The 27,564-nt window shown below is 49.8% G+C and overlaps 2 protein-coding genes across 8 annotated transcripts in view; both read left to right on the top strand.

Annotated features, from left to right (window-relative positions):
- TMEM231 (transmembrane protein 231) overlaps positions 1-3,907 on the top strand; it is a 23,287-nt gene extending 19,380 nt beyond the window's left edge. The window contains exons 6-7 of one of the 2 annotated variants that reach the window (XM_003126861.7): positions 1,553-1,658; positions 2,028-3,907. In XM_003126861.7, the coding sequence (XP_003126909.5) occupies positions 1,553-1,658; positions 2,028-2,208 (287 nt within the window). In that variant the 3' untranslated portion in view covers positions 2,209-3,907. Of the gene's footprint in view, positions 1-101; positions 1,116-1,552; positions 1,659-2,027 lie in introns of those variants that run through there. The other variant, XR_014805436.1, reaches the window with a different exon arrangement.
- Positions 1,553-27,205, top strand: CHST6 (carbohydrate sulfotransferase 6). 6 transcript variants are annotated; one of them, XM_084959572.1, is made up of 4 exons: positions 1,553-1,670; positions 2,039-2,123; positions 6,254-6,548; positions 25,323-27,205. In XM_084959572.1, exons 2-4 carry the CDS (start codon positions 2,075-2,077, stop codon positions 26,524-26,526), a joined length of 1,548 nt encoding a protein of 515 aa, XP_084815698.1. In that variant the 5' UTR covers positions 1,553-1,670; positions 2,039-2,074; the 3' UTR covers positions 26,527-27,205. The 6 variants fall into 6 exon arrangements, with proteins under 6 accessions (XP_084815698.1, XP_084815699.1, XP_005664395.2 ...); XM_084959573.1 differs by lacking the exons at positions 1,553-1,670; positions 2,039-2,123 and adding exons at positions 6,022-6,108; positions 19,716-19,799; XM_005664338.4 differs by lacking the exons at positions 1,553-1,670; positions 2,039-2,123 and adding an exon at positions 6,022-6,108.
- The last annotated feature ends 359 nt before the right edge of the window (positions 27,206-27,564 follow it).

Consider the following 27,564-nt stretch of genomic DNA (forward strand, 5'->3'; position numbering starts at 1 on the left):
CATTGCCGTGAGCTGTGGGGTAGGTCGCAGACGTGGCTCAGATCCCGCGTTGCTGTGGCTCTGGTGTAGGCCGGTGGCTACAGCTCCAATTAGATCCCTAGCCTGGGAACCTCCATATGCCGCGGGGAGCAGCCCTAGAAAAGGCAAAAAGACAAAAACAAAAAAAATCAAAACCAGTGAATGCTTAGTCGTGGGAGGTGAACAGGGTACTCAGGATTTCTCCTTTTTTCCCTCACGCCCTATCCCTCCCCTCCACTGCTCCCATGCTCCAGCAGGTTCCTGCCAATTCTCTGCCACCCTTGAGGTGCTCCCCGCACCACACGTATAAAATAAGCCAAAGACAAGCTGCTCTCCATAGTTTTCAGGTGGAAATAGGGCATGTGAGCGACTCACATGGCAGCGGCTGAAGTAGGAGCGAGCACCCAGGCTTCGGGCTGGAAGGCAGAGGGGGTCCATCCCTCACAGCGGAGGAGCTCGCAGGCCAGCCTGTGTGCTTGGCTCAGCACATCTGGCTGGTTGGTGGTCTGAGGTTTTCTCTAAAGGCATCTAAAGCGTTGCTTGGCAGCCAGACGTCATAGATACTCTTCACTGACATATACCAAGTCAGGGGACTGCAATTCCAGTATTTCCTTCTGATTTTATGTACTACACCAGCAGCATTATTCCCCAAATAAAGGGATTTTAGATCACCTTAAAAACATTTATCCACAGAAGTTCCCTGGTGGCCCAGCAGGTTAAAGATCTGGTGTTGTCCCTGCTGTGGTGCAGGTTTGATCCCTGACCTGGGAGTTTGCACATGCTGTGGGCGTGGCCAAAAAAACCCCCATTTATCTACAAGTCAACTTTTCTCTTTATGGCTTCCAGTCTTTGTCCAAACACAGGTTTTTTTTTTTATACAGCTCTTATCATAGTTTAGAGACACTTTACGATCCACCTTATTTTTGTACTTTGTAATATAAATATTTCCCCACACGGCTACAAAGTTTTAATTGGTTTTCTTTTTCGTGGTAGTATAGTATTCTTTTGCTTAGCCATTCAACAGTTGTAGAAGACACAGACTTTTCAAGTTTTTAATGTATTCTGACAAGTATTTTAACAAATAATGTGTGAGCAACTCTGCATGTTCCATTTCTCTTTCCTTTCAAATTATTTCTTGGGTGGAGGTCCCGTCATGGCTCAGTGGTTAACGAATCCGACTAGGAACCATGAGGTTGCGGGTTCGATCCCTGGCCTCGCTCACTGGGTTAAGGATCCAGTGTTGTCGTGAGCTGTGGTGTAGGTTGCAGACACGACTCGGATCCCGCATTACTGTGGCTGTGGTGTAGGCCGGCGGCTACAGCACCGATTCGACCCCTAGCCTGGGAACCTCCATATGCCGCAGGTGTGGCCCTAGAAAAAGAAAAAAAAAAAAAAAAAAAAAGACCAAAAAAAGTTATTTCTTGGGGATGAGTTCTGCAGTGTAGAATTTGCCTGAGGTCAGATTGTTCTTATAGCCTTGACTATTTTATTGCCTAAAAGAGCATTCATGGACTAAGTCCCGATTGTATTGCAGTAACCACCATCCTGACCAACCCCAACCCCATCTGGCTGGTGGGAAGGGCTGCAGAAGCTCCATTTGTGATTAATGCTGTCATCCGATACCCTGTGGAAGTCATTTCATATCCTTTCTGGTAAAGGGCCAACAGGAGCTCGGTTTCACAAAAGAAAAGAAGGATTCCACAGTTGTCCCCAAAAGGAACAGATGTGGGAAGTCTCAGATTGGAAATTGCTGCCACTGGAGTCTCACAGATATGACTCTGTTTGTCTGCAGTTGATACAGAGAAAAAAAAAAATTCATTTCCTGTTCCTATTTCTTTTTGAGCAATTCTTCTAGGTCAGAAGCATCCATATTTATGTCTTAATAATCTTTTATTGTCTCTTTTATCTTAAGGGTATTTGAAACATTTTTGTCATTTTCTGTCTCAACTAAACCTCTGGTTTAACATTTACTTAGAAAATGTCATCTGTGATTCCTTAACTGTTGGTACTTATCTCCCAGGATTCTGGGAAATGATAAAGTTTGCCTGGGTCCAGTATGTCAGTATCCTGCTCATCTTCCTCTGGGTGTTTGAAAGAATCAAGAGGTTTGTGTTTCAAAATCAGGTGGTGACCACAGTCCCTGTCACAGCAGGGTCGCAGGGAGAACCATACAAGGAGCACTTATCCTAAGAAGACCCTTTCGGAAAACTCTAAGCCGGACCCTGGCTGCCTCACCATTGCCTCCCGAGACCTGCCATGTTACGAAATTTCTAAAAAGAAGCCCTGGACACTTGCCCGCCTCTGTGATTTCCCGTGTCGGAGACAAAGAACAATCCTGTCTCATTATCCTCTACACAAATGCCATATCTTCTAAGCGCCTACAAAAATAATCAGGGACTAGTTTGTGGAAACGGGCTGAGGGTTCCTGAAGGCTGTAATTTGCTTTGGTTTTTGTTTTTGGATTTTTTTTTTTTTTTTTTTTTTTGCCTCAGACTTGAATGTCAGGAGAAAACCCCAGTCAGTTCAGACCTCTTGGAAAGAGTCCCATCTCTGGTCAAGCAAAGACTTTTCCTCCCTTGAACTGAGAAAAGCGCTCTGCATTTCTTTCCCCCCAGTGTCCACCGCGGTTCTTACTCCTTCCAGGGCCCCCTGGTGATAGATATGCAAATCACCAGTACTTTGCCCTCCTGGGCATCGACGTTTCCCATTCAGAACTCGTTTCCAGAACTGAGAGGCCTTTAACCGGACCCCTGGAGCGAGACCGGGGAGCGAGACCGGGGAGCGCCCCCGGAGCACATGTGTGCACGTGCGCCAGGGTGGGCGACTTGAGGTCACCAGGACCATCCGTCCACCTGCCCTGAGCCTAACAGACAGTCGTCTGTCAGCAGCCCAGCTCAACAGCCCTTTATCCCTGCCCTGCTGTGCCTGGCTCTCGGCCCTCCGTCTGTGCCCCTGGAATAGCGGGCTGCGGTCCGCCGGGCTGGTTCATTCACAAGCCCCTCGGCCCCGGTGGGGGAAGTAAGGAGCCTAACAACAGCTTCTTTCTCTCTGGCCCTCGCCCAACAGCCTGGACACTTGCCACTCCTTCTCCTTGACAGCCCTCCCCTTCTTGAAAAGGACACGGGGGACAGAGGCGCTGTTGTTGCTGTGGGCTCCCCCTGCCTGACAACCACAGAGTTTACTTGCAGGGCCAGCAGGACGCCTATCAGAGGGGGCCGCTTTGGGGAGGACCCCCGAGGAGCAGGGAGGGGACGAAAAGGATGCTAGCCCGGGGAGTCCAAGCCACTTAGCGGAGTGACACAAAGTCCAGCCAAATTACCCTCATGACTAAGTGAGTGTCTGCAGACGAGGCCGCTGGAACCAGCCTCTGTCGCCTGTGGAACAACTGACCTCGCCCTAAGGACTGCTGGACCTGCTTTGTGACACCGAGATGTCACTGGCACTGGAAGGACATGGCTTCTGTGACCTACACTTCATGCCCATCCACACACAAACACACACACACACTCATGGGCACATGGCATGCCTCAGTTTCCCCGGGAGACTCAGGTCTTACTTCCCAAGCACCTCTTCTTTCAGGCTGACCAAAATAAAGAGTTTTGGAAACAAAGCGCCTTTGACGTACTCACACACAAAAACAGCTGAACCCTGGCCCCTCTGCCTTTTCTTTTAATAGTCAGGGCTGTTGTTATGCCTAAAGTTTTTTTTTCCTGAGACTTAAGTGAAAAATCATTTCTGGTTTGAATCACCAAAACGTAACGAGGTAAGGAAAGATAGCTAGAGATATGTATAAACACGGCTTTGCCTTTTATTAAGTTATTTTCAAGCAAAATGTGTACAGAGAGCCACGATAGTTTGTAACTTTCTAATTAAAATGTTCAAACTGCAAGGCTGCATGTGGCTTTTTAGAGGGCGGGCATTTGGAAAGGGGAAGGACAGGGAGGGCAGAGGCCGGACACACCTCTCCGGGTTACTCACTAGCGGCTTGCTTTGCCAGGGCTCTGCCCAAAGACCGTGGAGCTTTTGTTAGCTCTTTGGCCACAGCCTTCTGGCCCAGCCCCAAGTAAACGTGAGTTTTTGGTGGAATCCACACGGCATGTGGAAACCACAGGCTGGAAAATTACAGCTGCGTCTAGTGAATATCAAGTTATTTACAGATCCCCCCTTGCCAGCTCTGAACCTGAATCTGCACGTTGTAGGTGCCAGAGGAGGCAAAGGTGAGAAATATATAGGATTTTATCCGCTGGCTAAGTCATGGTTTGAGACAATTAATATTTGGCAGGGGAAATCCCTAATTTTGCCAAATGATTATCCCGTTTCTTTTGAATCAGGTGAGGCCCATAAAGCCCCACTTAGCTCCCATCATCTAAGATTAATAAAGTCTTCTTTTTCTTCAAGTACATGCTTTAAAAAAAATTTTTCCCCATAGGTTCTAAATGCCTATAGGAGAAAATGTGTAATTGCAGAAACCTAAAGAGAATAAGTTGTCTGTAAATCGCTCTCCAGAGGTTATCACTGTTGGGAGTTCCTGATGTGGTGCAGTGGAAACGAATCCGACTAGTATCCATGAGGATGCCAGTTCAATCCCTGGTCTCGCTCAGTGGGTCGGGGATCTGGCATTGCCATGTGCTCTGGTGTAGGTTGCAGACACAGCTAGGATGCTGTGTTGCTGTGGCTGTGGTGTAGGCAGGCAGCTTGTAACTCCGATTGGACCCCTAGCCTGGGAACTTCCATATGCCACGGGTGCGGCCCTAAGAAAAAAAAGTTATCACTGTTGGCATTCTGATACACAGATACACATCTTTTTAATCATTTGTTTCTAATTATTTGCTCTCATAAACAACCCTCCTAAGAACCTTGCATATAAATCCTTTTTGCTAATTTATTTCCTTAAGATAGATCCTAGAGGAGTTCCCATTGTGGCTCAGCAATAACGACCCCGACTAGTATCCATGAGGATGTGGTTCCATCCCTGGCTTCGCTCAATGGGTTAAGCACTGGGCCTTTCGTTGAGCTGTTGTATAGATCACAGAGGAGGCTGGAATCCTGGTTGCTGTGGCTGTGAGTAGGCCAGCAGCTAGAGCTCTGGTTTAACTCCTGGGAACTTCCATATGCCATGGGTGCGGCCCTAAAAAGGGGAAAAAAAATTCCTAGATCCTAGAAAGAAATTTCCAATTCAAAAAGCGTATGACCATTCTTAAGGATGTTAATTCATCTTGCCAAACCGCATCATGGAAAGAATGCACTAATTTATACTCGCAGCAGCAGAGGCTTCTTTTTTAAATCCCACCATGGATTATGAGAGGTCAGGATGCTCTGTCTTTTTCAGATGCTTGAACTCTGCTCTGTTATCTGTAGGAGGAAATAACATCTTTATTTATTGAAACAAAACCTGTATTTATCCGGACCTGCCATCAGGCCTGAGCCTCTGGGTGGAGATGAGGGCAGAGAGGGGCCAGGAGGAGGGAGACAGCCAGCTGCAGGCCTACTTCCTGAGGGCCACCGGGTGTCCTGGGCCCTCCCAGCTCAGAGTCTCCTGGCATCAAGGTGCCTGGGACTTGGCTTAGGCTTGAGGCTGGGGGCTCGGGAAGCAGTTTGGATTCCAGGTCATTTGGCCGCGAGGATGCCACCGAGAGCGAGGAGGGGCAAAATTAAGATTCGCTTTCCTTCACAAGGGCCTTTTGTGTTCCCACGGGCCTCGCCTTTCTGGGGATTGGAGGGATGGACAAGTTTGTTTGGGTTTTTGTTTTTGCTTTTTGTTTTTTTGGTCAATTATTGGGATGAGGGGTGACCGCGAGCACCCTTTCACAGCCGTAGCCAAACCGTGCGCCTCGGGCAGCCCCCGGCCGGCTGCCGCGCGCCTTCCGCGGGGCCCGCCCCTGGACGGCCGCCCCTCCCCCGAGGCGTGGCCCCTCGGCCGGGGGTGGGCTGGGTATCTGCAGCCGGGGGCCAACCGGCTCTTTCCTTCCTTCCCTCCCGCCCCGGCTCCCTCCCGCCTGCTCCGGGACCGCAGCCACGTCTGAAAGCGCCTCATTGTGCGCGCTCGCTCCGGCCGGCAGCGCCTGAGCAGCCCTGCGGGCGGCCGCACAGGTAGCGTGGGGCGTGGGGCGCGGGGCCCGGCCCCGTAGGGTTCCGGGGCAGGAGGGGCGGCATCTGTTTCTCGTCCTTGCCCCAGGAAGACTCCCCCAATTTCCCGTTCTTACCACACTTCTCTCTCTCTCTCTCTCTTTTTTAGGGGATTCCTGCTCTGTTTCCAGATTCCCGGCGCCTTGGGTCTCCAGGTGCCTCCAACATCTTGGTATCCGCTTCCCAGGGCCGTGCCCCTTGCCTGTCCCCGGTGTCCCTGGGTGCCCCTTCACAGCTTTGGGACCTTGCAGAACAAATCAGCCCCTGCGGATTCTTCCGACGGGGAGACAGAGAGGCTGTGGAGTGGAACTTGGAGGAGACGACGTCCAGGAGTCTTTGCTAGGACTGGGGAAAGAGACGTGCGCCTCCCGCCGCGCCCGTCGGGCAGGGACGCCTCGCCTGGGGTACGTTGGCTTGTCCTCTCCGCGCGGGATGACCACACCCTGGGCGGCTTGGGCCCGGGCAGTGGCACATCCGAGGAGACAGCGGGGAGGTGTGCGGGGAGGAGCCGAGGTGATGGTGGTGGAGGTGGTTTTATCAGAAAGTGAAAAAGACATTACCTTCTCAAGCGCTGGTTCGAAAGTGTCTTCCTGGGGCCTCAGCGCACGATGTCTCTGGCTGAGGATACCTTGTCTCTTGCAACTTGAGTTTCAAACGGTATGCCCTTCATCTCGAAAGCCCTCTCTAGGGGCTTTCTCCTCCGACCTCTGGGGGAAAAGCAGCTCGGTGAGCCAGTTGAGAACCAGATCCAGCTGAATTTGAGGCCCCTGCTTCTGGCTGCTGGACCTTGAGCAACAATAGAGACCTCTCTTGGCTTCAGCTGTAGGTCCCCAGCAAATGTTAACTCTCTTTTCTCTTCCCTCTTGTCCCGGAGGCACGAGGATGGGAAAACGGAGGCCTCAAGAGCAGAAAGGACTTGGCTGATGTGAAGCATGAGGGAGTGAGCCAGGTACCAGCGCTAATGAGAATAACGTGCTGCTCAGTGAGCCTTAAGGGTTCTATTGCGCTTAGTGTGTAGGCGCTGTTAAAGCCTCATTTACACTAGTCAAGTGAGGCATGGAGAGGTTAGCAGTGACTTGCTCAAAGTCACACACCCTACTGATTGTAGAGCAAGATTTTCACCCAATCCAGCTTCAGAAGCCAGGCTTCTTGCCGTTATTCACTGTCTGTTGTGTCTCTTCTGCCCCTGCCTAGGCTTGCCACTTGCTGGTGCTAGGATCACTGCAACCTGGCCACATCTTCGCATTTTCCTTATGCAAAGGCTTTCTCTTGGATTCTTAGAATATAGTTGGGACCCAAGATTTGGAAGATTCCTGAACAAATACTCCGAAGGGTACTCTGTACCCGCCATTGTTCTGAATGTTTTCTATATATTAACGCATTTAATCGTCAAAGCAAGCCCATGCGTTAGCTTATATTATTTCCCCCATTTATATATTTAAAAAAAAAAAGGCACAGAGAGACTAAGTAACTTGCTCAAGACCACACAGTAAATGACCAAATGGAGTTCACACTCTCAGCCACTGTGCTTCTGCTCCGTCTAATGCAAGAGATGGGCTCCTGCTTCTAGTCTAGGAAGGAGAGTTAGGTACCGAAATGCAGAAATGAGAGCACTCGGGCTAGTGATAACAGCACTAAGAGTGATTTCTCAATGTCACCTAATACTCAGTTCATACTAACATTTCTTTCAAAATTACCTCATGGATAACTTCCTGCCCTTGGCTGGTTCACATCAGAACCAAACAAGGTCCACATGTCGTTGTCTTTGGCTGTTAGGTTTTCTGAGATGTTTTCAAAACAATCCCTTTTTTCCTTTTCCATCACTGACTTCTAAGAATGACTGCCTTTTGGAGTTGCCTGGTAAGAAGTGGGTTAAGAATCTGGCATTGTCACTGCTGTGGCTCGGGTTCAATCTCTGGCCTGAGAACCTCCGCAAGCATGGCCAAAAAAAAAAAAAAAAAAAAAAAAACAAAGTATGACTGACTTTTTAAAAATGAATGAATTGCAGTTCCTGCCATAGCACAATGGGTTAAGAACCTGACTGCAGTGGCTTAGGTCGCTGTGGAAATGCAGTTCAATTCCCAGCCGGGCCCAGTGCATTAAAGGTGTAGGTTGCAGCTGCAGCTCAGACTCAGTCCCCGGCCTGGGAATTTACATATGCTGAGGATAAGACCATTTAAAGAAGAAAGAAAGAAGAAGAGGGATCAAAATAAGTTAAAAAGGAGTTCCCGTCATGGCTCAGTGGTTAACGAATCTGACTAGGAACGATGAGGTTGCAGGATCAATCCCTGGCCCCGCTCAGTGGGTGAAGGATCTGGCATTGCTGTGAGCTGTGGTGTAGGTTGCAGACAAGACTCAGATCCCTCGTTGCTGTGGCTCTGGCGTAGGCTGGTGGCTACAGCTCCAATTGGACCCCTAGTCTGGGAACCTCCATGTGCCTCAGGTGCAGCCCTAGAAAAGACCCCCCCAAAGGAAAAAAAAAAAAAAGGTTAAAGAAATAAAGCAGAGAACATTCCAAATTATCCCTGTGTAAGAAGGCTCCGTCCACACCTGGAGGAACACAGAGGAATGTGCAAAATATGCACTGTCTACCCCGATTCCCTGCGTGTGTTACTGCAGAGAAGAGGTGGGAGCCCCAAACTTTAGGACCCTTCAGCTGTCAGGTGCTGTGATTGAGACCCAGTTAAGGGCTATGTAAAATACGCTTTGAGGATGCCAAAGCTCAGAGCCAGGGAAAAGCGTTTATGTGTTGATATCTGCTCATCTGCTCTGAAATGCCCCTGAAGTGGCTCTGAGCCAAGGAGACCTGAGGCTCCTTTCCCAGACTAATTTGATTTCATTTCCCAATAGATTCTTGCAGGCAGATCTCTTTCCTCCAGCAGCATCTGGGCTGTGCAACTCACCGCCCTGCCTCTGGATGAGGCCATGCAGCTGCTCATCAGGACCTGCAGAGAATCGAAACTGAGGCCAGGGCTTAGGGCCAGGCTCGCCTCCTACCCCAGCCTTCTCCATCCCATGCCTCTCTCCTCTGGCCACCCTCAGGCCAGTGGGGAGATGGCTTGCAGGCACCCCTCTCCCTGCAATGAAAGCTGAAGCAGGCAAACTCCACCCATGCCTCCTTTAAGGGATGAAAGAGAACTGATACCTTATGACTGCCAAGTAATAGAAGTCTATTTTAAGGAGTTCCTGTTGTGGCTCAACAAACCCGGCTACTATGCAGGAGGACTCGGATTTGATCCCTGGCCTCGATCAGTGGGTTAAGGATCTGGTGTTGCCTTGAGCTGTGGTATATAGTTCACAGTCACGGCTCAGACCTGGTTCGATTCTACCTCTAGCCTGGGATATGCCGCAGGTACAGCCCTAAAAAGCCAAAAAAAAAAAAAAAAAAAAAATCTATTGTAGACCAGCTGGAAAATGCAGCAAAGCACTAGCAAGAAAAAAAAAAATTGCTTGCAGTCTGACCATAGAAGGATAAGTACCGGCACTCAGCATGGATCCTTCTGAATTTCTTTCCATACATGTTCATGTGTTTTTTTTTTTTAAATACAGCTTTACTGAGCAATAATTCACATACTTTAAAGTTCAGTCTTCTAAAGTTTCAGCAAGTTCACAAGGGTACAGTAGATTCAGCCTCATGCATGTATCACCTCAAGGTTCATCCATGTTGTAGCCTGTGTCAGATAATATTGCCAGATAATATTTAGTTATATGGGTATTCCCTATTCTGTTTATCCATTCATCACTTGATGGACATTTGGGATGGTTCTCCTTTTGAGCGCTTTGCTGTGAAATGTTGCTGTGAAGGTTCATGGACACGTTTTTGGGTGGACATGTATTTTCAGTTCTTTTTGTCTTTATGGTATTTTGGAGTGAAATGGCTGGATCACATGGAAACTCTGTATTTATCTGGAGGACGACCTTGTTTTACGCAGCAATTGCACCATTTTACATTCCCACCAACAAATTATAAGGGTCCCAGTTTCACCACATTCTCACCAACCCTTGCTATTATCTGTCTTTTTGATGAGAGCAAACCTGGTGGATGGGACGTGTTATCTCATTCTAATTGTGATTTGCCTTTCCCTAATATATAAAAATGTCAAGCATCTTTTCATGCACTTACAGACCATGCATCCATCTTCTCCAGAGACATACCCACTTAAATCTCTAGCTTATTTTATTTAAACAATGTTTAAAATTTAGTTGATTTACAGTGTTGTGGCATTTTCTGCTGTACAGCAGAGTGACTCAGGCATACATATATATACACATTCTTTTTTATATATATTTTATTTTCCATCATGGTCTATCCCAGGAGATTGGATATGGTTCCCTGTGCTATACCGAAGGACCTCATTGCTTATCCATTCTAAATATAATAGTTTGCATCCGCTAACCCCAAATTCCCAGTCTATCCTCCGCCCCCCGCCCCGTCCCCAGCAACCACAAGTCTGTTCTCTATGTCTGTGAATCTGTTTCTGTTTTGTAGATAGAAACAAAATATTTCATAGATAACATTTGTGCCATATTTTGGATTCCACATTTAAGTGACATCATATGGTATTTGTCCTCTTTCTGACTTACTTAGTATGATAATCCTTAGTTGAATCCATGTTGCTGCACATGGCAAGTCTTTGGCTTATTTTATTTTTTTCTTTTTTGGCCATCCCACGGCGCATGGAATTCCCAGGCCAGGGATCAGATCTAAGCCATAGTTTTGATCCACACCGCAGCTGTGGCAACACTGGATCCTTAACCCACTCTGCCAAGCCAGAGATCGAACCTGTGTCCCAGGGTTCCAGAGATGCTGCCTGATCCTGTTGCACCACATTGGGAACTCCTTTTGCTTATTTTAAAAGCTAGTTGTTTCTTTCATTGTTTGTTTGTTTTTGCTTTTGGTGTGCGTCTGCTTGATGTGGGAGGTTAGTTCCCAGACCAGGGATCAAACCCTGGGCCCCAGCAATGAAAGTGCCAAGCCCTAACCACTTGATCACCAGGGAACTCCCTCTCTTTTACTGTGTTGTTGAGTTGTAAGAGTACAGGGCCCAGAGTTCCCGTCGTGGCTCAGTGGTTAACAAATCCGACTAGGAACCACGAGGTTTCGGGTTCGATCCCTGGCCTTGCTCAGTGGGTTAAGGATCCGGCGTTGCTGAGAGCTCTGGTGTACGTTGTAGATGCGGCTCGGATCCCGAGTTGCTATGGCTCCGGTGTAGGCCGGCGGCTACAGCTCCAATTAAACCTCTAGCCTGGGAACCTCCATATGCTGCGGGAGCGGCCCTGGAAATGGGGAAAAAAAAAAAAAAGAGTATAGGTCCCTTACTGTATATATGATTTGCAGATATTTTCTCCCATCTGTGGATGTCCATTGATATTTATGTATTTTTAACAAAAGCATTTTTTTTTCTTTTGTCTTTTTAGAAAAGGCCGCACCGGAGGCATGTGGAAGTTCCCAGGCTAGGGGTGGAATCAGAGCTGTAACTGCTGGCCTACACCACAGCTCACAGCAACTCCAGATCCTTAACCCACTTAGCGAAGCCCGGGATCAATCCTGCTCTGTGTCCTCATGGATGCCAGTCAGATTCATTTCCACTGAGCCACAACGAGAACTCCAAAAGTGTGTTTTGTTACTTGTGTTTTTTTCCGCTTGACTTTACATAGTTCAGTGCTCTAAAGTTAGACAGCTAGCTTTCAAATTCTGACTCAACTGGGTCTTTTAGGCAAATTCGCAAGTCTTTCTTTCTTTTTTTTTTTTTTTAATTGTCTTTTTTTTTTTTTTTTAGGGCCGCACCCGCTGCATATGGAGGTTCCCAGGCTAGGGGTCGAATTGGAGCTATAGCTGCCGGCCTACACCACAGCCACCAGCAATGCAGGATCCGAGCTGCATCTGTGACCTACACCACAGCTCACGGCAATGCCGGATCCTTAACCCACTGAGCAAGGCCAGGGATCAAATCTGGGTCCTCATGGATGCTAGTCAGGTTCATTTTCGCTGAGCCACAACGGGAACTCTCACCAGTCTTTCTAAAACTCATTCATTTTCCTTGTATGTAAAATCAGGATAAGCAGGAATCCCTGTGTGGCTCAACGGGTCAAAGATCTGGTTTTGTCGCTGCAGCAGGTTGGGTCACAGCAGCTTGTCGCACTGCAGCAGCTGGAGAACATCTGTGTGCCACAGGTGCAGCCAAAAAGAAAAAATAAAATAGGGATGAGTGTCAGCCCCAGTTCTCAGGGTTGTCACAAGTTAGTTCTCATTGAATAATCGGAAGGCGGGTGGAAAAGGCTTGGCATCTAGGAAGCCCGCAGCAGGTGGCATTTACTGGCGTTTATGTGTCCTACCCCACCAGACACTCATCTTCCTCCTCCTCCTCCCCTCCCTCGCTGCTTTCCCTTTGTCTCCTGTTTTGCTTTTCTCGTTTCCCTGCTCGACTTTCCTCCTCTTTCTTGCCCTTCTTGTGAGCCTTCTCTCCAAAGATGCCCTGGGCTCCATTACAGCTGGTTTGCCTCCAAGGGGTGACCCTTGATGCCTAGAGTCCATGGGTTCCTCATCCAGAATCTTTTCTTTAACCTTTGGGATTCCTGAACAGGGATGGCCTCCAGCTGTTGCCAAACCGAGAGAAATCTGAGCCAGGGATCTGAACCTACTGTTACCTTTCCCTCCCTTAGGTTCTGTGCCAGGGAGAGGCTGGTTAAGGGCACACAGAGCGGAGTACAAGACAGCTGGATCTCTGGCCTCCTCTACTATGGTGAACCAGCCCCTGGCCTGTGGCTTGGTTTTCCCATCTGTACAGCAGGTGGAGCAGCCCCTTCCTGTGTCTCACAGGCCAGGAACAAGTCCCAGATGTTTAGAAGCGATGGTGACATCAAGAGGCTCAGCAGAGAGAGTTCCCGTTGTGGCTCAATGGGTTACAAGCTGCCTGGTATCCAGGAGGACGCAGGTTCCATCCCTGGCCTCGCTCAGTGGGTTAAGGATTGGGCATTGCCATGAGCTGTGGTGTAGGTCGCAGACACGGCTCAGATCCCATGTGGCTGTGGCTGGCGCCAGCAGCTACAGCCCCAATTTGACCCCTGGCCTGGGAACTTCCATATGCTGCAGGTGTGGCCCCAAAAAGCAAAAAGCAAAAAAAAAAAAAAAAAAAAAGGAGGCTCAGCAGAAAGGACTTTGGGGCCAGTGGGGAACTACTCCTTTTGTGTTTGTTTTTTTTTTTTTGTTTTATTTTGTTTTTTGTCTTTTTGCCTTTTCTAGGGCCGCTCCTGCGGCATGTGGAGGTTCCCAGGTTAGGGGTCGAATCAGAGCTTTTGCTGCTGGCCTATGCTAGACTACAGCAACGCGGGATCCGAGCCGCATCTGCGACCTACACCACAGCTCACGGCAAGGCTGGATCCTTAACCCACTGAGCAAGGCCAGGGATCGAACCTGCACCTTCATGGTTCCTAGTCGGATTTGTTAACCACTGAGCCACGACGGGAACTACTCCTTGTGGATTTGGATCACAGAGTACCTGACAGCAGTTCTGCAAGTATTTATTAATATCATCTGCTCAGTCTTTGGGACAGTCTCTGACATGGCACTTACTGTCTTATGCAGCCAGGAAATTAACTTTTGTTTGTTTTTTCCTTTTTTGGGCCGTACCCACAGCATATGGAAGTTCCCAGACTAGGGGTCCAATCAGAGCGACAGCTGCCGGCCACAGCCACAGCAACACGGGATCCGAGCCCCATCTGCAACCTACGCCACAGCTCACAGCAACCCTGGATCATTAACCCACGAAGCGAGGCCAGGGATGGAACCGGCATCCTCAAGGATACTAGTTGGATTCTTTTCCGCTGCTCTACAGGAACTCCTAGAATTAACTTTTTGTAAAGCAATTGTGTAATTTTAACATTAGGTTGTTTTTTTTTTTTTTTGGCCTCACCCACAGCATTCAGAAGTCCCCAGGCCAGGGATTGAACCCAAGCCACAGGACACAGCATTGAGAATGCTGGATCCTTAACAGCTAGACTACCAGGGAACTCCTAGGGTGCCTTTCTTTCTTCCTCTCTTTTTTTTTTTTTTTTTTTTTTTTTTTTTTTGCACCCTCCTTATCATAAGGAGTTCATGGGCCAGGGATCAGATCCAAGCCACAGTTGCAGCCTAATCCACAGTGGCGGCAATGCCAAACCTTTAACCCACTGTGCTGCGCCAGGGATCAGACCTGTGTTCCAGCAGTCCCAAAACGCTGCTGATCCCACTGTGCCACAGCGGGAACTCCAGAGGTGTCTTGTTAGGGAAGAAGAGGTTATGGAAATTGTCTTATGGAGCAACAGGTTAAGGATCCAGTGTTGTCACTGGAACGGCTTGAGTTGCTACTGTGGTGCAGGTTTGATCCCTGGTCTCGGGAACTTCCTCATGCCACAGGCAAGACCAAAAAAAAAAAAAAAAAAGATTACTTTACAATCTCTACTTCCTGAAATGTGGCTTACGGCTTAAATAGCTGGATTTTTTTTTTTTTTTTAATGAATCCCACTCTTTGAAAGTGGGTACTGCGTTTGTGACTACACAACTATGAGCAACTGTTTCTGAAATGACAGGCATTAAAAATCTGCACTGGAGGAATTCTCGTCGTGGCTCAGTGGAAACAAATCTGTGTAGCATTCATGAGGATCCCTGGGCTCACTCAGGGGGTTAAGGATCTGGCATTACCGTGAGCTGTGGTGTAGGCCAGCAGCTGTAGCTCTGATGCGACCCCCTAGCCTGGGAACCTCCATATGCCATGGTGCAGCTGTAAAAAGACTAAGAAAAACAATCTGCACTGGAATTCCCATTGTGGCCCAGCGGTAACGAATATGACTAGTATCCATGAGGACATGGGTTCGATCCCTGGCCTCGTTCAGAGGGTCAAGGATCCAGTGTTGCCATGAGCTGTGGTGTAGGTTGAAGATGTGTCCCAGATCCAAGTTCCTGTGGCTGTGGCATAGCCAGCAGCTGTAGCTCTGATTTGACCCCTCGCCTGGGAACCTCCATATGCTGTAGGTGTTGCCCTAGAAAGCAAAATAAATAAATAAAATAAAAAGCTGCGCTAACCTCCTGCAACCGCAGGGCCAGTTGGCTGTCATCCCATGTGCCAGTAGGCAAGGTGACTTAGTGGCCTGAATACACAGGGCCCAGCCCTCCACTCTTGCTGATCTTAGATACAGAACCAGGTCCCACCAGGGCTTTTGATAAAATTGATTTAGCATTTCTCTTCTCTCTGCTTTATCTTGCTAATTGCGATTTTGCTGGCTAGGCTGTTGGTCATTATTATAGAAAGCTGGACAGAACCTTTACTCTTGGTGCCTTTGCTTCCCTGCAAATTACCGTATTTACAGAAACGGCATGCTTCATTTCTCTCTTCACTTACTTTGTCCCGAACCGTGTCTGTTTCACATTTCTTGAGGCAGGGACTATTTCTCCAATTACACTTTTACACCAGTGATGTTCTGAGTTGAATGAGGGTGAGGCAAGTAAAGAGGTGCGGGGAAATTTGAGGAGCAGTTCTGGGCAGATTGTATATGACGGGGCAAGTACACACAGCCTAGGAGTTGAAAATCCTGGGTTATGATCTTGTCAGCAGGGTCTGCTGTGAGGCCCAGGAAAGCACAGATCACTAGGTTTTACTTTCTTTTTCTTTCCTTTTCGAACTTTTTGCCATTTCTTGGGCCGCTTCCTCAGCATATGAGGTTCCTAGGCTAGGGGTCGAATTGGAGCTGCAGCCGCCGGCCTACGCCACAGCCACAGTAACTCAGGATCCAAGTCACATCTGCGACCTACAGCACAGCTCATGGCAACGCTGGACCCTTAACCCACTGAGCAAGGCCAGGGATCGTACCCACAACCTCAAGGTTCCTAGTCGGATTCATTAACCACTGAGCCATGACGGGAACTCTTAGGTTTTGCTTCCTTTAGCGGAAAACCTTCAATGAATGGAGCTGGGTTCAGTGTCTTTTCTTGAGACACTCTTATCTCCAGCCTGCTGGGTCTTCCGTAGACCCTTGAACGGGAAGTGCTCCTTCTCAGAGCCTTTAGAGAAGGCTTTGTCTGACTGGCTGACTCCCAGCTCTTCTCTCACGTGGCCCTTCTCCTACTCATCCCTATTCATCCATCAGATACCAGTTCAAAAAGCACTTCTTTTTTTTAGTAATGATTTTTATTTTTTCCGTTACAGCTGGTTGACAGTGTTCTGTCAGTTTTCTACTGTACAGCAAGCTGACCCTGTCACACATCCACGTATACATTTTCGTTATGCTCCATCATAAGTGACTAGATAGAGTTCCCAGGGCTATACAGCAGGATCTCTTTGCTTATCCACTCCAAATGCAGTAGTTTGCCTCTTAACATTAACCCCAAATTCTCGGTCCATCCCACTCCGTCCCCCTCCCCCTTGGCAACGACAAGTCTGTTCTCCAAGTCCATGAGTTTCTTTTCTGTGGAAAGGTTCATTTGAAAAAGCAGGGTTTTTTTTTGCTTTTGAGGGATGTACTGTGGCATATGGAGGTTCCCAGGCTAGGGGTCTAATTGGAGCTACAGCTGCCAGCCTACGCCAGAGCCACAGCAATGCCAGATCTGAGCCGCATCTGCGACCTACACCACAGCTCATGGCAACACTGGATCCTTAACCCACTGAGTGAGGCAGGGGATCAAACCTGCGTCCTCCTGGTTCCTAGTCAGATTCATTTCCACTGAGCCACAGCGGGAACTCCCCAAAAAGCCAAGGAAAGTTTTCCCTACTTGAACTTAGCTCTGTGCCCCCAGAGCACTGTCCTTCACCTCATTCCACTTATTATGCGTGTGGTTAAAGGATCACTTGTTTCATGGCAACCTTTGCAGCTAGAAATTAAACTGAGGGCCGTGGCCACATGTCCTGGGTTTACTTTCATGCTTTGCCCATAACATTAATGTAATAAATGTTTACAGAATAAAGAAGTACAGGTACATGTACTAAAGAATTTTAGATAAACTTTCAGGTCATTTATAGAATTTCTAGTATCTATGTACTTTAATTAAGGTCCTATATATTTTTTAATTTTTTTTTTGTCTTGTCTTGGGCTGCACCTGCAGCATATGGAGGTTCCCAGGCTAGGGGTCAAATTGGAGCTGTAGCGGCTGACCTACACCAGAGTTACCGCAACATGGGATCCGAGCCACATCTGATACGTACACCACAGCCCACGGCAACGACAGATCCTTAACCCACTGGGTGAGGCCAGGAATCCAACCCACAACCTCATGGTTCCTAGTCAGATTTGCTAACCACTGCGCCACAACGGGAACTCCTACTTTTTAATTTTTTAATTTATTGTGGTTGATTTACAGTGTTTCAGGTATACAGCAAAGTGAGAGATATATGTACATACACATATATGTATATATACATAAATTCTTTTGGGGGGGCCGCACCCACTTGAACCTGCACCACTGTTGCAGCCTATGGTTGCACCGTTGCTGCGACAATGCCAGATCCTTAATCCACTGTGCTTTAAGGGAACTTCCTGTGTGTTCTTTTTCAGATTGTTATAGGATATTACAGGATATTGAATATAGTTCCCTGTGCTGTACAGTAGGTCCTTGTTGTTTATCTATTCTGTCTATAGAAGTGTGTATCTTTAATCTCAAATTCCTAATTTATCCCTCCCCTCCTTTCCCTTTTGGTAACCGTTGAGGTTTTTTTCTCTGTCTGTGAGTCTATTTCTGTTTGTAAATAAGCTCTTTTTTTTTTTATTTTTTATTTGCCTGTTTAGGGCTGCAGCTGTGGCATATGGAAGTTCCCAGGCCAGGGCTGAATCGGAGCTGCAGCTGCTGGCCTCCGCCGCAGCCACAGCAACACAAGATCTCAGCTGTGTGTTCGACCTACACCACAGCTCACAGCAAGGCTGCATCCTTAACCCACAGAGCAAGGTCATCGATCGAACCTGCATCCTCGTGGATACTACTTGGGTTCATTACGGCTGAGCCACGATGGGAATGCCCATGAATATAGTCATTTGTATCATTGTTTTATATTCCACATATAAGTGATATCATATGATAGTTGTCTTTTTCTGACTTCCTTCACTTAGTATGATAATCTCTAGGTCCATCCATGTTGCTGCAAATGGCATTATTTCATTCTTTTTATGGCTGAGTAATACTCTATTTTGTGTATGGACCACATCTTTACCCATTCATCTGTCCATGGACAATTAAGTTGCTTCCATGTCTTGGCTATTATAAGTAGTGTTTCTATGAACACTGGTGTGCAAATGTCTTTTTGCATTAGAGTTTTTGTCTTTTCTGGATATGCCCAGGAGTGGGATTGCTGGATCATGTATATGGAAACTCTATTTTTAATTTTTTTGGCCATGCCCACAGCATGCAGAAATTCCCAGGCCAGGGTTAGAATCTGTGCTATAGCAGTGACAACACTCTCGATGCCTATCTTTTAGGCTACCAGGGAACTCCTCTATTTTTGCTTTTTAAGGAACCTACAGACTGTTCTCCATACTGGTTGCACCAAGTGAGATTTCCACCAAGAGAGTAAAAGGGTTCCCTTTTCTCCACACCCTCTCCAGTATTTATTATTTGTACATTTTTTGATGATGGCCATTCTGACTGGTGTGAGGTGGTACCTTATTGTAGTTTGGATTTGCATTTCTCTACTTAGCAACGCTGAGCATCTTTTCATGTGCCTGTTGGCCATCTGTATGTCTTCTTTGGAGGAATGCCTATTTAGATCTTCTGCTCATTTGTTTTCCTTCTTTTTGGGGCTGCACCTGTGGTATATGGAATTTCCTGGGCTAGAGGTCAAATCAGAGCTGCAGTTGCCAGCCTACACCATAGCCGTAGCCTCAGCAACGCCAGTCTGAGCCACATCTGCAGCCTACACCACAGCTCATAGCACCACCGGGTCCTTTAACCCACTGAGCAAGGCCAGGGATCGAACCCAGATCCTCTTGGATTCTCGTCAGGTTCTTAACCTACTGAACCATGACAGGTGTTCCATGCCCATTTTTTTTTATTAGTTCATTAGTTTATTTGTTTATTAATTTGGTTTTGGTCGCACCCACAGTAGGGGAATCAGAGCCACATTAGCGACCGTACCAAGTGCTTAACTACTAGGCCACTAGAGAATTCCTGTGTGTTTGTTTTTATTTTTATTTATTTATTTATTTTTGTCTTTTTCTAGAGCCGTGCCTGGGGCATATGGAGTTGCCTAGGCTAGGGGTCGAATTGGAGCCACAGCAACGCCAGATCTGAGCTGCATCTGTGACCTACGCCACAGCTCACAGCAATGCCAGATCCTCAACCCACTTATCAAGGCCAGGGGTGGAACCCGAAACCTCATGGTTCCTAGTCGGATTCATTTCCGTTGCCCCACGACGGGAACTCCTTTTTATTTGTTTTTATATTGAGCTGGATGAGTTTGTATATTTTGGAACTTAATCCCTTGCCAGTTGCATTGTTGGCAAATATTTTCTCCCATTCTGTAGGTTGTTGATGGTTTCCTTTGCTGTGCAAAAGCTTTTGAGTTCATTTCGTTTCCCTTTGTTGATTTTTGCTGTGGTTTTCATTTCTCTAGGAGATGGATCCCCAAACATATTGATGTCAAAGTGTGTTCTGCCTGTGTTTTCCTCCGGGAGTTGTCGAGTGTCTGGTCTTACATGTAGGTCTTGAATCCGTTTTTGTGGCATCTCTGCGGTGCCAGTGGAGGGAGGGATAGGAGAGCATGAGGCTTGCTTGAGGAACAGGATGATTCCAGATTATCTGAAGTACGGAACGCTGCCTGGGAATGACGGGAGCAGAGGCTGGGAAGCTGAGGGTTGCTCAGTGGGGGAATGGCATGATCACATGTGCGCTGAAGGCAGCTCCGGCGGCTCTGGGTGGTGTGGATTAGAGGGAGCAAGGTGGGAGATTTTTCCAGAATCTAGGGGGGAAATGTACATTCCAGGACTCACATGGCCTTCTTGTGGTACTAGTGGTACTTGATGTCTCTGCCACTCAGACCAGCATCTGGGTTCCTTGACCATCTCATGGGTGGGTCTTTAATATCCCCAACTAGATTGTCAGCTCTATTATGATGGAGTCCCTGGACGCCGGACCTCCTCTTGCTTTCTTTTTAAACTTTTTTAATTTTTAGGGCCGCACCTGTGGCATACGGAGGTTCCCCGGCTTGGGGTCAAAGTGGAGCTGCAGCTGCTGGCCTACACCTCAACCACAGCAACGCCAGATCCGAGCTACATCTGCCATCTGCACTGCAGCTCATGGCAACACCGGATCCTTAACCCACTGAGCAAGGACAGGGATCGAACCTACTTCCTCGTGGATACTAGTGAGGTTTGTTACCACTGAGCTACAACGGGCAGTCCTAGAATTATTTTAACTTAGTTATTTTAAAATAGGTAATATGCTCATATGGGTCACAATTCAAGCTCTTTTTCCAGCTCTTTCACTCTCTTCCTGGGGAGATGAATGTGGTCCCTGTTGCATAAACTTTCAGGGATACCCTCTGCTTCTTCAAGCTGTGTGTATTATTTTGACAAAAGGAAGTTTTTTGGTTTTGTTTTTTTTTTAGGGCCACTCTCATGGCATATGGAAGTTCCCAGGCTAGGTGTTGAACTGGAGCTACAGCTGCTGGCCTACACCACAGCCACAGCAACGCCAGAACCAAGCTGCATCTGCGACCTCCACCACAGCTCACGGCAACACTGAATCCTTAACCCACTGAGCGAGGCCAGGGATCGAACCCGAATACTCATGGTTCCTAGTCAGATTCATTTCTGCTGTGCCACCATGGGAACTCCAACAAAAGGAAGTTTTTAAGCGATTTTATGGGAGTTCCTTGGCAGCCTAGCTCGTAAGGGTCTGGGATTGTCACTGCTGTGGTGCAGGTTCTATCTTTGGCCCAGGAAAACTTCTGCATGCTGTGGGTGCAGCCAAATCAAACAAACAAACAAAAAAACACTTGATGACGAAAAATCTTCAGTGACTTGAGAAAGACAATTCTGTAAGGTGGTCCTGGGTATCAGAATAGGAGGGAGAGGAGTTCCCATCGTGGCGCAGTGGTTAACGAATCCAGCTAGGAACCATGAAGGTTGCGGGTTTGATCCCTGGCCTTGCTCAGGGGGAATTTTCTACTACTTCTCTGGCCTCGTGCACTTTGCTCCAACCCATCTCCCTTGAAATATATGATTATTTTAATCATCACTTTCCAAGACTTGGTGGAAACCAGAGGCAGGGCTCCCCACCTTGGAGGTGGACCTGGGGGAGGCACAGGGGACAGAGGATGTCACTTCTCTCACGTGAGGCTGTGTCTGTAGGAAGATGGTCCCCTTTTCTGACTTTTACAAATAAAACTTGAGCCCACAGGAGTTCCCTTCGTGGCTCAGTGGTTAACGAAGCCAGCTAGGATCCATGAGGATGCAGGTTCGATCCCGGGCCTCGCTCAGTGGGTTAAGGATCCGGCATTGCCATGAGCTGTGGTGTAGGTCGCAGACGTGGCTTGGATCCCGCGTTGCTGTGGCTTTGGCGTAGGCCGGCGGCTACAGCTCTGATTAGACCCCTAGCCTGAGAACCTCCATGTGCCACAGATGTGGACCTAAAAAGCAAAAACAAAAACAAAACAAAACATGAGCCCACAATGCCCTTACCTGTGCCTTTGGGATTTGGGGCCACCTCAAACGATTTTATCCCCCTTTCCAAAAATTAGACAAATCATTAATATATACCCACCCAAAATTGAAAAGGAAAGAATTCCTACGGGAGGCCCATCATGCTTTCAGGATGGGGGACCTCACTGGGCAAAGGCTTAGGAGCGGGACCACGCCAGTGCATCCCGCTGGGGCTCTGGCACTTAGCAGCTGCATGTGCATGTCTCCGAGCTCTACTTCCTCAGCTAAAACAGACAGGGGTCATTTCTACCTCCTTAGGGATCTGGGAGAGTGGAATTCCATCATGAAGACAGAGGACACGTCCCAGTGCCTGCCTGATGTGTCCTTCCTAAGTTGAACCCCGGGGCACTTGGTGGGCGCGCTGGACCTAGGCTGCCTTCTCAGAAAACTCCCAGCTGGGACCTGGCCTTCTCTGGACACCCCCGGTGGCAAAGATGTTTTAATCCCCTTCCCAGGTCTCGAGTTCCAGTCAGAGGATCCGATAACAGTTCTTGTATTGTGTGGGTCACTTAAGAAACCCCTGGCATCCCTCGAGTGCAGGTAACAAGCACCTTGGTCTCAGGTCAAAAAACCGTCCTTACCCAGGGAAGGGCACGGCTGGCCAGGGCAGCTGCATTTGGGCCCAAGCATCAGGGTCCTGTGTTTTGCAGGGATCTCCCAGGGGTGGGAGAGGCCAGCCGCCTGCAATCAGAAAGGGCCAGGAACTTAGAAATAAGTCCTGGGTGGGCCCAGATTTCCTGTTGGTCTGGTTCCTTGGTCTAAAAAACTGAGATCGTCATGCCCAGGGGCTGTTGAGTTAAATCATCCAGCACTTGGAGTTCCCTCTGTGGTTCAGAAGGTTAAGGGCTGGACGTTGTCTCTGTGAGGATGCCGGTTCTATTCCTGGCCTTTAAGCCACAAGCTGCAGTGTAGGTCACAGACGCAGCTTGGATCCCGTGTTGCTGTGGCCGTGGTGTAGGCTGGCAGCTGCAGCTCCCATTCAATCCCTCGCCTGAGAACTTCCACATGGCGTGGGGGCAGCCCAAAAAAATCCTCCAGCGCTTGAGGTAATTTGTATCAGCAAATAGAGTTAGCGTTACCTTCCTCCCTCTGCTGTACCCTTTTCTCAGGGGAAGCACATCCTAGGGGAGCGGAGAGGAAGGAGAGGAGGTGACGCGTGCAGAGCAGATGGTTGGGTGCTGTCTTTGTCTGCCAGGTGATCCAGATGTGGGCGTGGGATCTAGGAGGCATTTCTGGGCATCCCTCACCCACTCCTGCCACCTCCTGAGAAGGGGAGGGAGCAGAGATAGGCTCTGCTCACAGCTGAGACACTGGCTGCCCTCGCCGGTGACAGGGACAGAGAAGGTGGCTTGGTGGGGAGCAATGCTTTGAAAGGAAGGAGGTGACTTCCAGGCTCTTCCTCTCCAAAGCAGCGCATCCTTCAGATCACTGCAGGAGCAGCGGGATACTCTGTGGAAGTTCCTGGGCCAGGGATCAAACCCATGCTGTAACAGCAACCCCAGACACAGAAGTGACAGCACCAGATCCTTAAGCCACTGAGCCAGCAGGGAACTCCACGTGGGACAGTGTTTTTTAATTTATTTTTTATTTTTTTTTACTACCGCATCTGCAGTGTATGGAAGTTCCCAGGCCAAGGTTCAAATCAGAGCTGCACCTGCTGGCCTATACCACAGCCACAGCAACTCGGGATCCGAGCCCCATCTGTAACTTGCAGCAACACCCGATCCTTAACCCACTGAGCAAGGCTAGGGATCGAACCCACATCCTCATGGATACTAGTCAGATCCTTAACCCACAGAGCCACAATGGGAACTCCCATGTGGGACATTCTTAAGATCGCTAAAGGACTCAGAGTTGGTTGGGGGCTACAGGGGGCCTGGGAGATGCTGGGATTCCTAGCATGGGTGATCTCAGGGGTCTTATCTGGGTGACTTCCCATGATACCTCCTCTGCAGACACAGCTGAATGCTACAACAAGACTGGTAACCTGGGGCGTGTGCAGTAACTGGGGTATGTATGGCCCTTTCCTCCCATGTGTGTGTAGCAGAAAGAGGACATTGTGTCTTTGAGAGAAGTCAGGTCATTTGCCCCAGGTCTCACAGCTCCTGAGTGGCATCAGAGGGACTCAAACCCTGCAGAAGAGACTGTCCTTTCCCTCTGCTGTGGAAAAATGTATCCAGCAGCTTGGTGGTCCTGACCCAGCTCCAGCCAAGGACAGGGCAGCTTTGCTCCACCCGTGGGGAGCTTTCCATCCGTCTGGGTCCAGGGCCATCTCCCCCTGTAGGGCTCTGACCCAGCCTCCCTCCTGCTTTCTCAGGCTCTGAAAAACCTCTGAGCATCTCTATGGGTTTGTGATTGAGGTGTGCGTGTCTGCCAGCAGCCCTGGACAGCAGTGAGTAACCTCAGTATTGGAAAGGGGTCTGACTCTGTCCTCATCTCTCCCCTTCTCTGGCTCCATCCTACCTCTCCCCTAGCTGGTTTCTTCTGCAAACCCTGGTGAATCCAGAAGGGTATCCACTTCTGAAATTCACGTAGCCTGCAGCTGCTCACTCCCCATGGGTGAGAGCAAGAGTTGATGTCCTCTATTTAGTGGTTTATTTTTAGTAGCAAAAAGTTGTGTCTATTTGTTTAAAAAGTCAAATTAAGATGTCCCCATTGCCTCTCAGCGCCAAGGAACCTGACTGGTACCCATGAGAACTCGGTTGGGTCTCTGGCCCAACTCAGTGGGTTAAGGATCCCCTGCTGGGGTGAGCTGCAGACAGGACTTGGAGTCCTTGTAGCTGTGGCTGTGGTATAGGCTGGCAGCTGCAGCTGATTCTACCCCTAGCCTGGGAGCTTCCATATGTTGTGGGTGTGGCTCTAAAAAAAAAAAAAAGGAGAAAAAAAATTTAGCTACACACCTAAAATTGTTCCCCTAAAAGGAATTTTTAAGTGAAAAGCAGGAATTCTTTTTTTTTTTTTTGTCTTTTCTAGGGCGGCACCCGCGGCACATGGAGATTCCCAGGCTAGGAGTTGAATCAGAGCTATAGCTGCCGGCCTACGCCACAGCAACGCGGGATCCAAGCCGCATCTGCGACCTACACCACAGCTCACGGCAACGCCGGATCGTTAATCCACTGAGCAAGGCCAGGGATCTAACCCGAAACCTCATGGTTCCTAGTCGGATTCGTTAACCACTGAGCCACAAAGAAAACTCCAGGAATTCTGTTTGAAATATATTTCCCTCTCTAGATGGGGAGGGGGGTTGATGGGGAGAGAGAGAGAAAAGGAAAAAAAGCATGCATTGTCCATAGTTTTGTGCAACGGGCCTCTTGCTCTGCAAAGACTAGATCACGGCTAACGTCTTAACGCCCCATTCCTGCCAAAGCGCCCAGATGAGAAGGTTCTGGCTTTGGGAAGCCCTCTCAGGTGGGATGGACGAGTCCTGGGGCTGCTCGCTGGCAGCACCAGGCAGGAGTTGGGCTGTGGGATGGGCAAGCGGGCCGCGGTTCCTGACGGCTGCACTCTGCCTCTCGCAGGTCCCTGGCCGGCGGCATGTGGCTGCGGCGCATCTCCAGCACGGCGGTGACCGCGCTCCTGCTGGCGCAGACTGGCCTCCTGCTCTTCCTGGTCTCCCGGCCCAGGCTGCCATCTCAGGCGGGAGGCGAGGAGCGGGTGCATGTGCTGGTGCTGTCCTCCTGGCGCTCAGGCTCGTCCTTCGTGGGCCAGCTCTTCAGCCAGCACCCCGATGTCTTCTACCTGATGGAACCCGCGTGGCACGTGTGGTCCGCGCTGTCACAGGGCAGCGCGGCGGCGCTGCACATGGCCGTGCGCGACCTGGTGCGCTCCGTCTTCCTCTGCGACATGGACGTGTTCGATGCCTACCTGCCCTGGCGGCGCAACCTGTCGGACCTCTTCCAGTGGGCGGAGAGCCGCGCGCTCTGCTCGCCGCCGGCTTGCAGCGCCTTCCCGCGCGGCGCCATCAGCAGCGAGGCGGTGTGCAAGCCGCTGTGCGCGCGGCGGCCCTTCAGCCTGGCCCAGGAGGCCTGCCGGTCCTACAGCCACGTGGTGCTCAAGGAGGTGCGCTTTTTCAACTTGCAGGTGCTTTACCCGCTGCTTAGCGACCCGGCCCTCAACCTGCGCATCGTACATCTGGTGCGCGACCCGCGGGCAGTGCTGCGCTCGCGGGAGCAGACGGCCAAGGCGCTGGCGCGCGACAACGGCATCGTGCTGGGTACCAACGGCAAGTGGGTGGAGGCCGACCCGGACCTGCGGGTGGTGCGTGAGGTGTGCCGCAGCCACGTGCGCATCGCCGAGGCCGCCAAGCACAAGCCGCCGCCCTCCCTGCAAGGACGCTACCGCCTTGTGCGCTTCGAGGACCTGGCGCGGGCTCCGCTGCCCGAGATCCGTGCTCTCTACGCCTTCACGGGACTGAGCCTCACACCGCAGCTCGAGGCCTGGATCCACAATATCACACATGGGGTCGGGCCCGGCGCGCGCCGCGAGGCGTTCAAGACCACGTCCAGGAATGCGCTCAATGTCTCGCAGGCCTGGCGCCACGCGCTGCCCTTCGCCAAGATCCGCCGCGTGCAAGAGCTGTGCTCCGGCGCGCTGCAGCTGCTGGGCTACCGGCCCGTGTTCTCCGAGGAAGAGCAGCGCGACCTCTCCCTGGACCTGGTGCTTCCGCTGGGCCCAAGCAGCTTCAGCTGGGCATCATCCACCTCCAAGCACCCAGGGCCGTAGCGGAGGTCCCCAGCTGTGGCTGGGGGTCGCCAGGACCGGGAGACTCAGGCATGGTGGGGTGGGAGCCATGGTACGCGGGGGCACAGGCTGCTACTGGAGGGGCCGGGAGTTTGGGAGTCCTCTCCCACCCCTACCCCGTAGTAGGGGAACTGAGCCCCCAAACTATGTTTCTTTCTTGATTTTACTTTTTAGGAGCTGGGTTCCCATCAGACACACACTTCATGGAAAGCAGCCTTGCGCCCCCACTTCCTCTGGGCACAGGGAATAGGTTCAGATGACTTGGCTCCTCCTCCAGCACTTTGTTTCCCCTTTATTCTCCCTTGGGATGCCTCACCCTGCCGCTGAGTTGACCCAGCCCTGCCTGGGCGTTCAGGGGGCACTGTGGTGAGCTCTGCCTGAAGTTGGTACATCACTCCCTCTGGGCACCCTAGTCTCTGTCCCGCCCCGCCTTTGGCATCATACGGCACCAAAGCCAAGGCTTTTATATTCACCGGTATCTTCAGCAAGAAATCAGACAGGGTGCCTCTGTCTTGTGATCTCCCCTTAGCCTCTCTCTGCCCACATGTCTCCGAGCAGCCCACATGCCCTCATCACCTGCCTAAGTAAGGTGACCCTTTGATTTGTCCTGACAGAAAAGATCCTCCCCGCAGAAATAAACATAACTAACCTGTACCATACAGATTAGAGTTTGCAGCCTGTAAAGTTTGAAAGCAAAATGCAAAAGTGACGGGTCTCGTTACACAATGAGGAAGATGAAGGGAAGAGGGGCGTTTGCTCAGAGGCTGCAGTGGGGACGAGAGAGCAAATCAGGTTTGCAGAGACCTGTCACCTGGATGAAGAAGAGTCCCATTTTCCCATTTTATTTGCTCAACGGATGAGCAAGCAGCCATGGTTGCAGCCATCGCTGCGAGGTGAGATCCAGGAAGTGGTGAGCTCTGGGTCCAGACCACCCGTCTAGGGAGCCTCCTGGATAAGCCTGGAGGGAGGCAGTGAGGAGGAAAAGTGGCAGGAGAGGGCTGGGGAGGCCCGGGCAGCAAG

The sequence above is a fragment of the Sus scrofa genome, chromosome 6, assembly GCF_054392235.1.
Source record: "Sus scrofa isolate SSC_HxYL_T2T_F1_AM1 chromosome 6, Sscrofa_HxYL_maternal_Yorkshire_Landrace_v2.0, whole genome shotgun sequence".
NCBI lineage: Eukaryota > Metazoa > Chordata > Mammalia > Artiodactyla > Suidae > Sus > Sus scrofa.

What these genes read in the sequence shown, in the direction of transcription:
- CHST6 (XM_084959572.1), top strand. Translation starts at nt 2,075, where the DNA reads ATGTCAGTATCCTGCTCATCTTCCTCTGGGTGTTTGAAAGAATCAAGA. An exon ending in GTGTTTGAAAGAATCAAGAG is followed by an intron (nt 2,124 to 6,253) that starts GTTTGTGTTTCA and finishes TCTCTTTTTTAG; the next exon opens with GGGATTCCTGCTCTGTTTCC. An exon ending in GCAGGGACGCCTCGCCTGGG is followed by an intron (nt 6,549 to 25,322) that starts GTACGTTGGCTT and finishes TGCCTCTCGCAG; the next exon opens with GTCCCTGGCCGGCGGCATGT.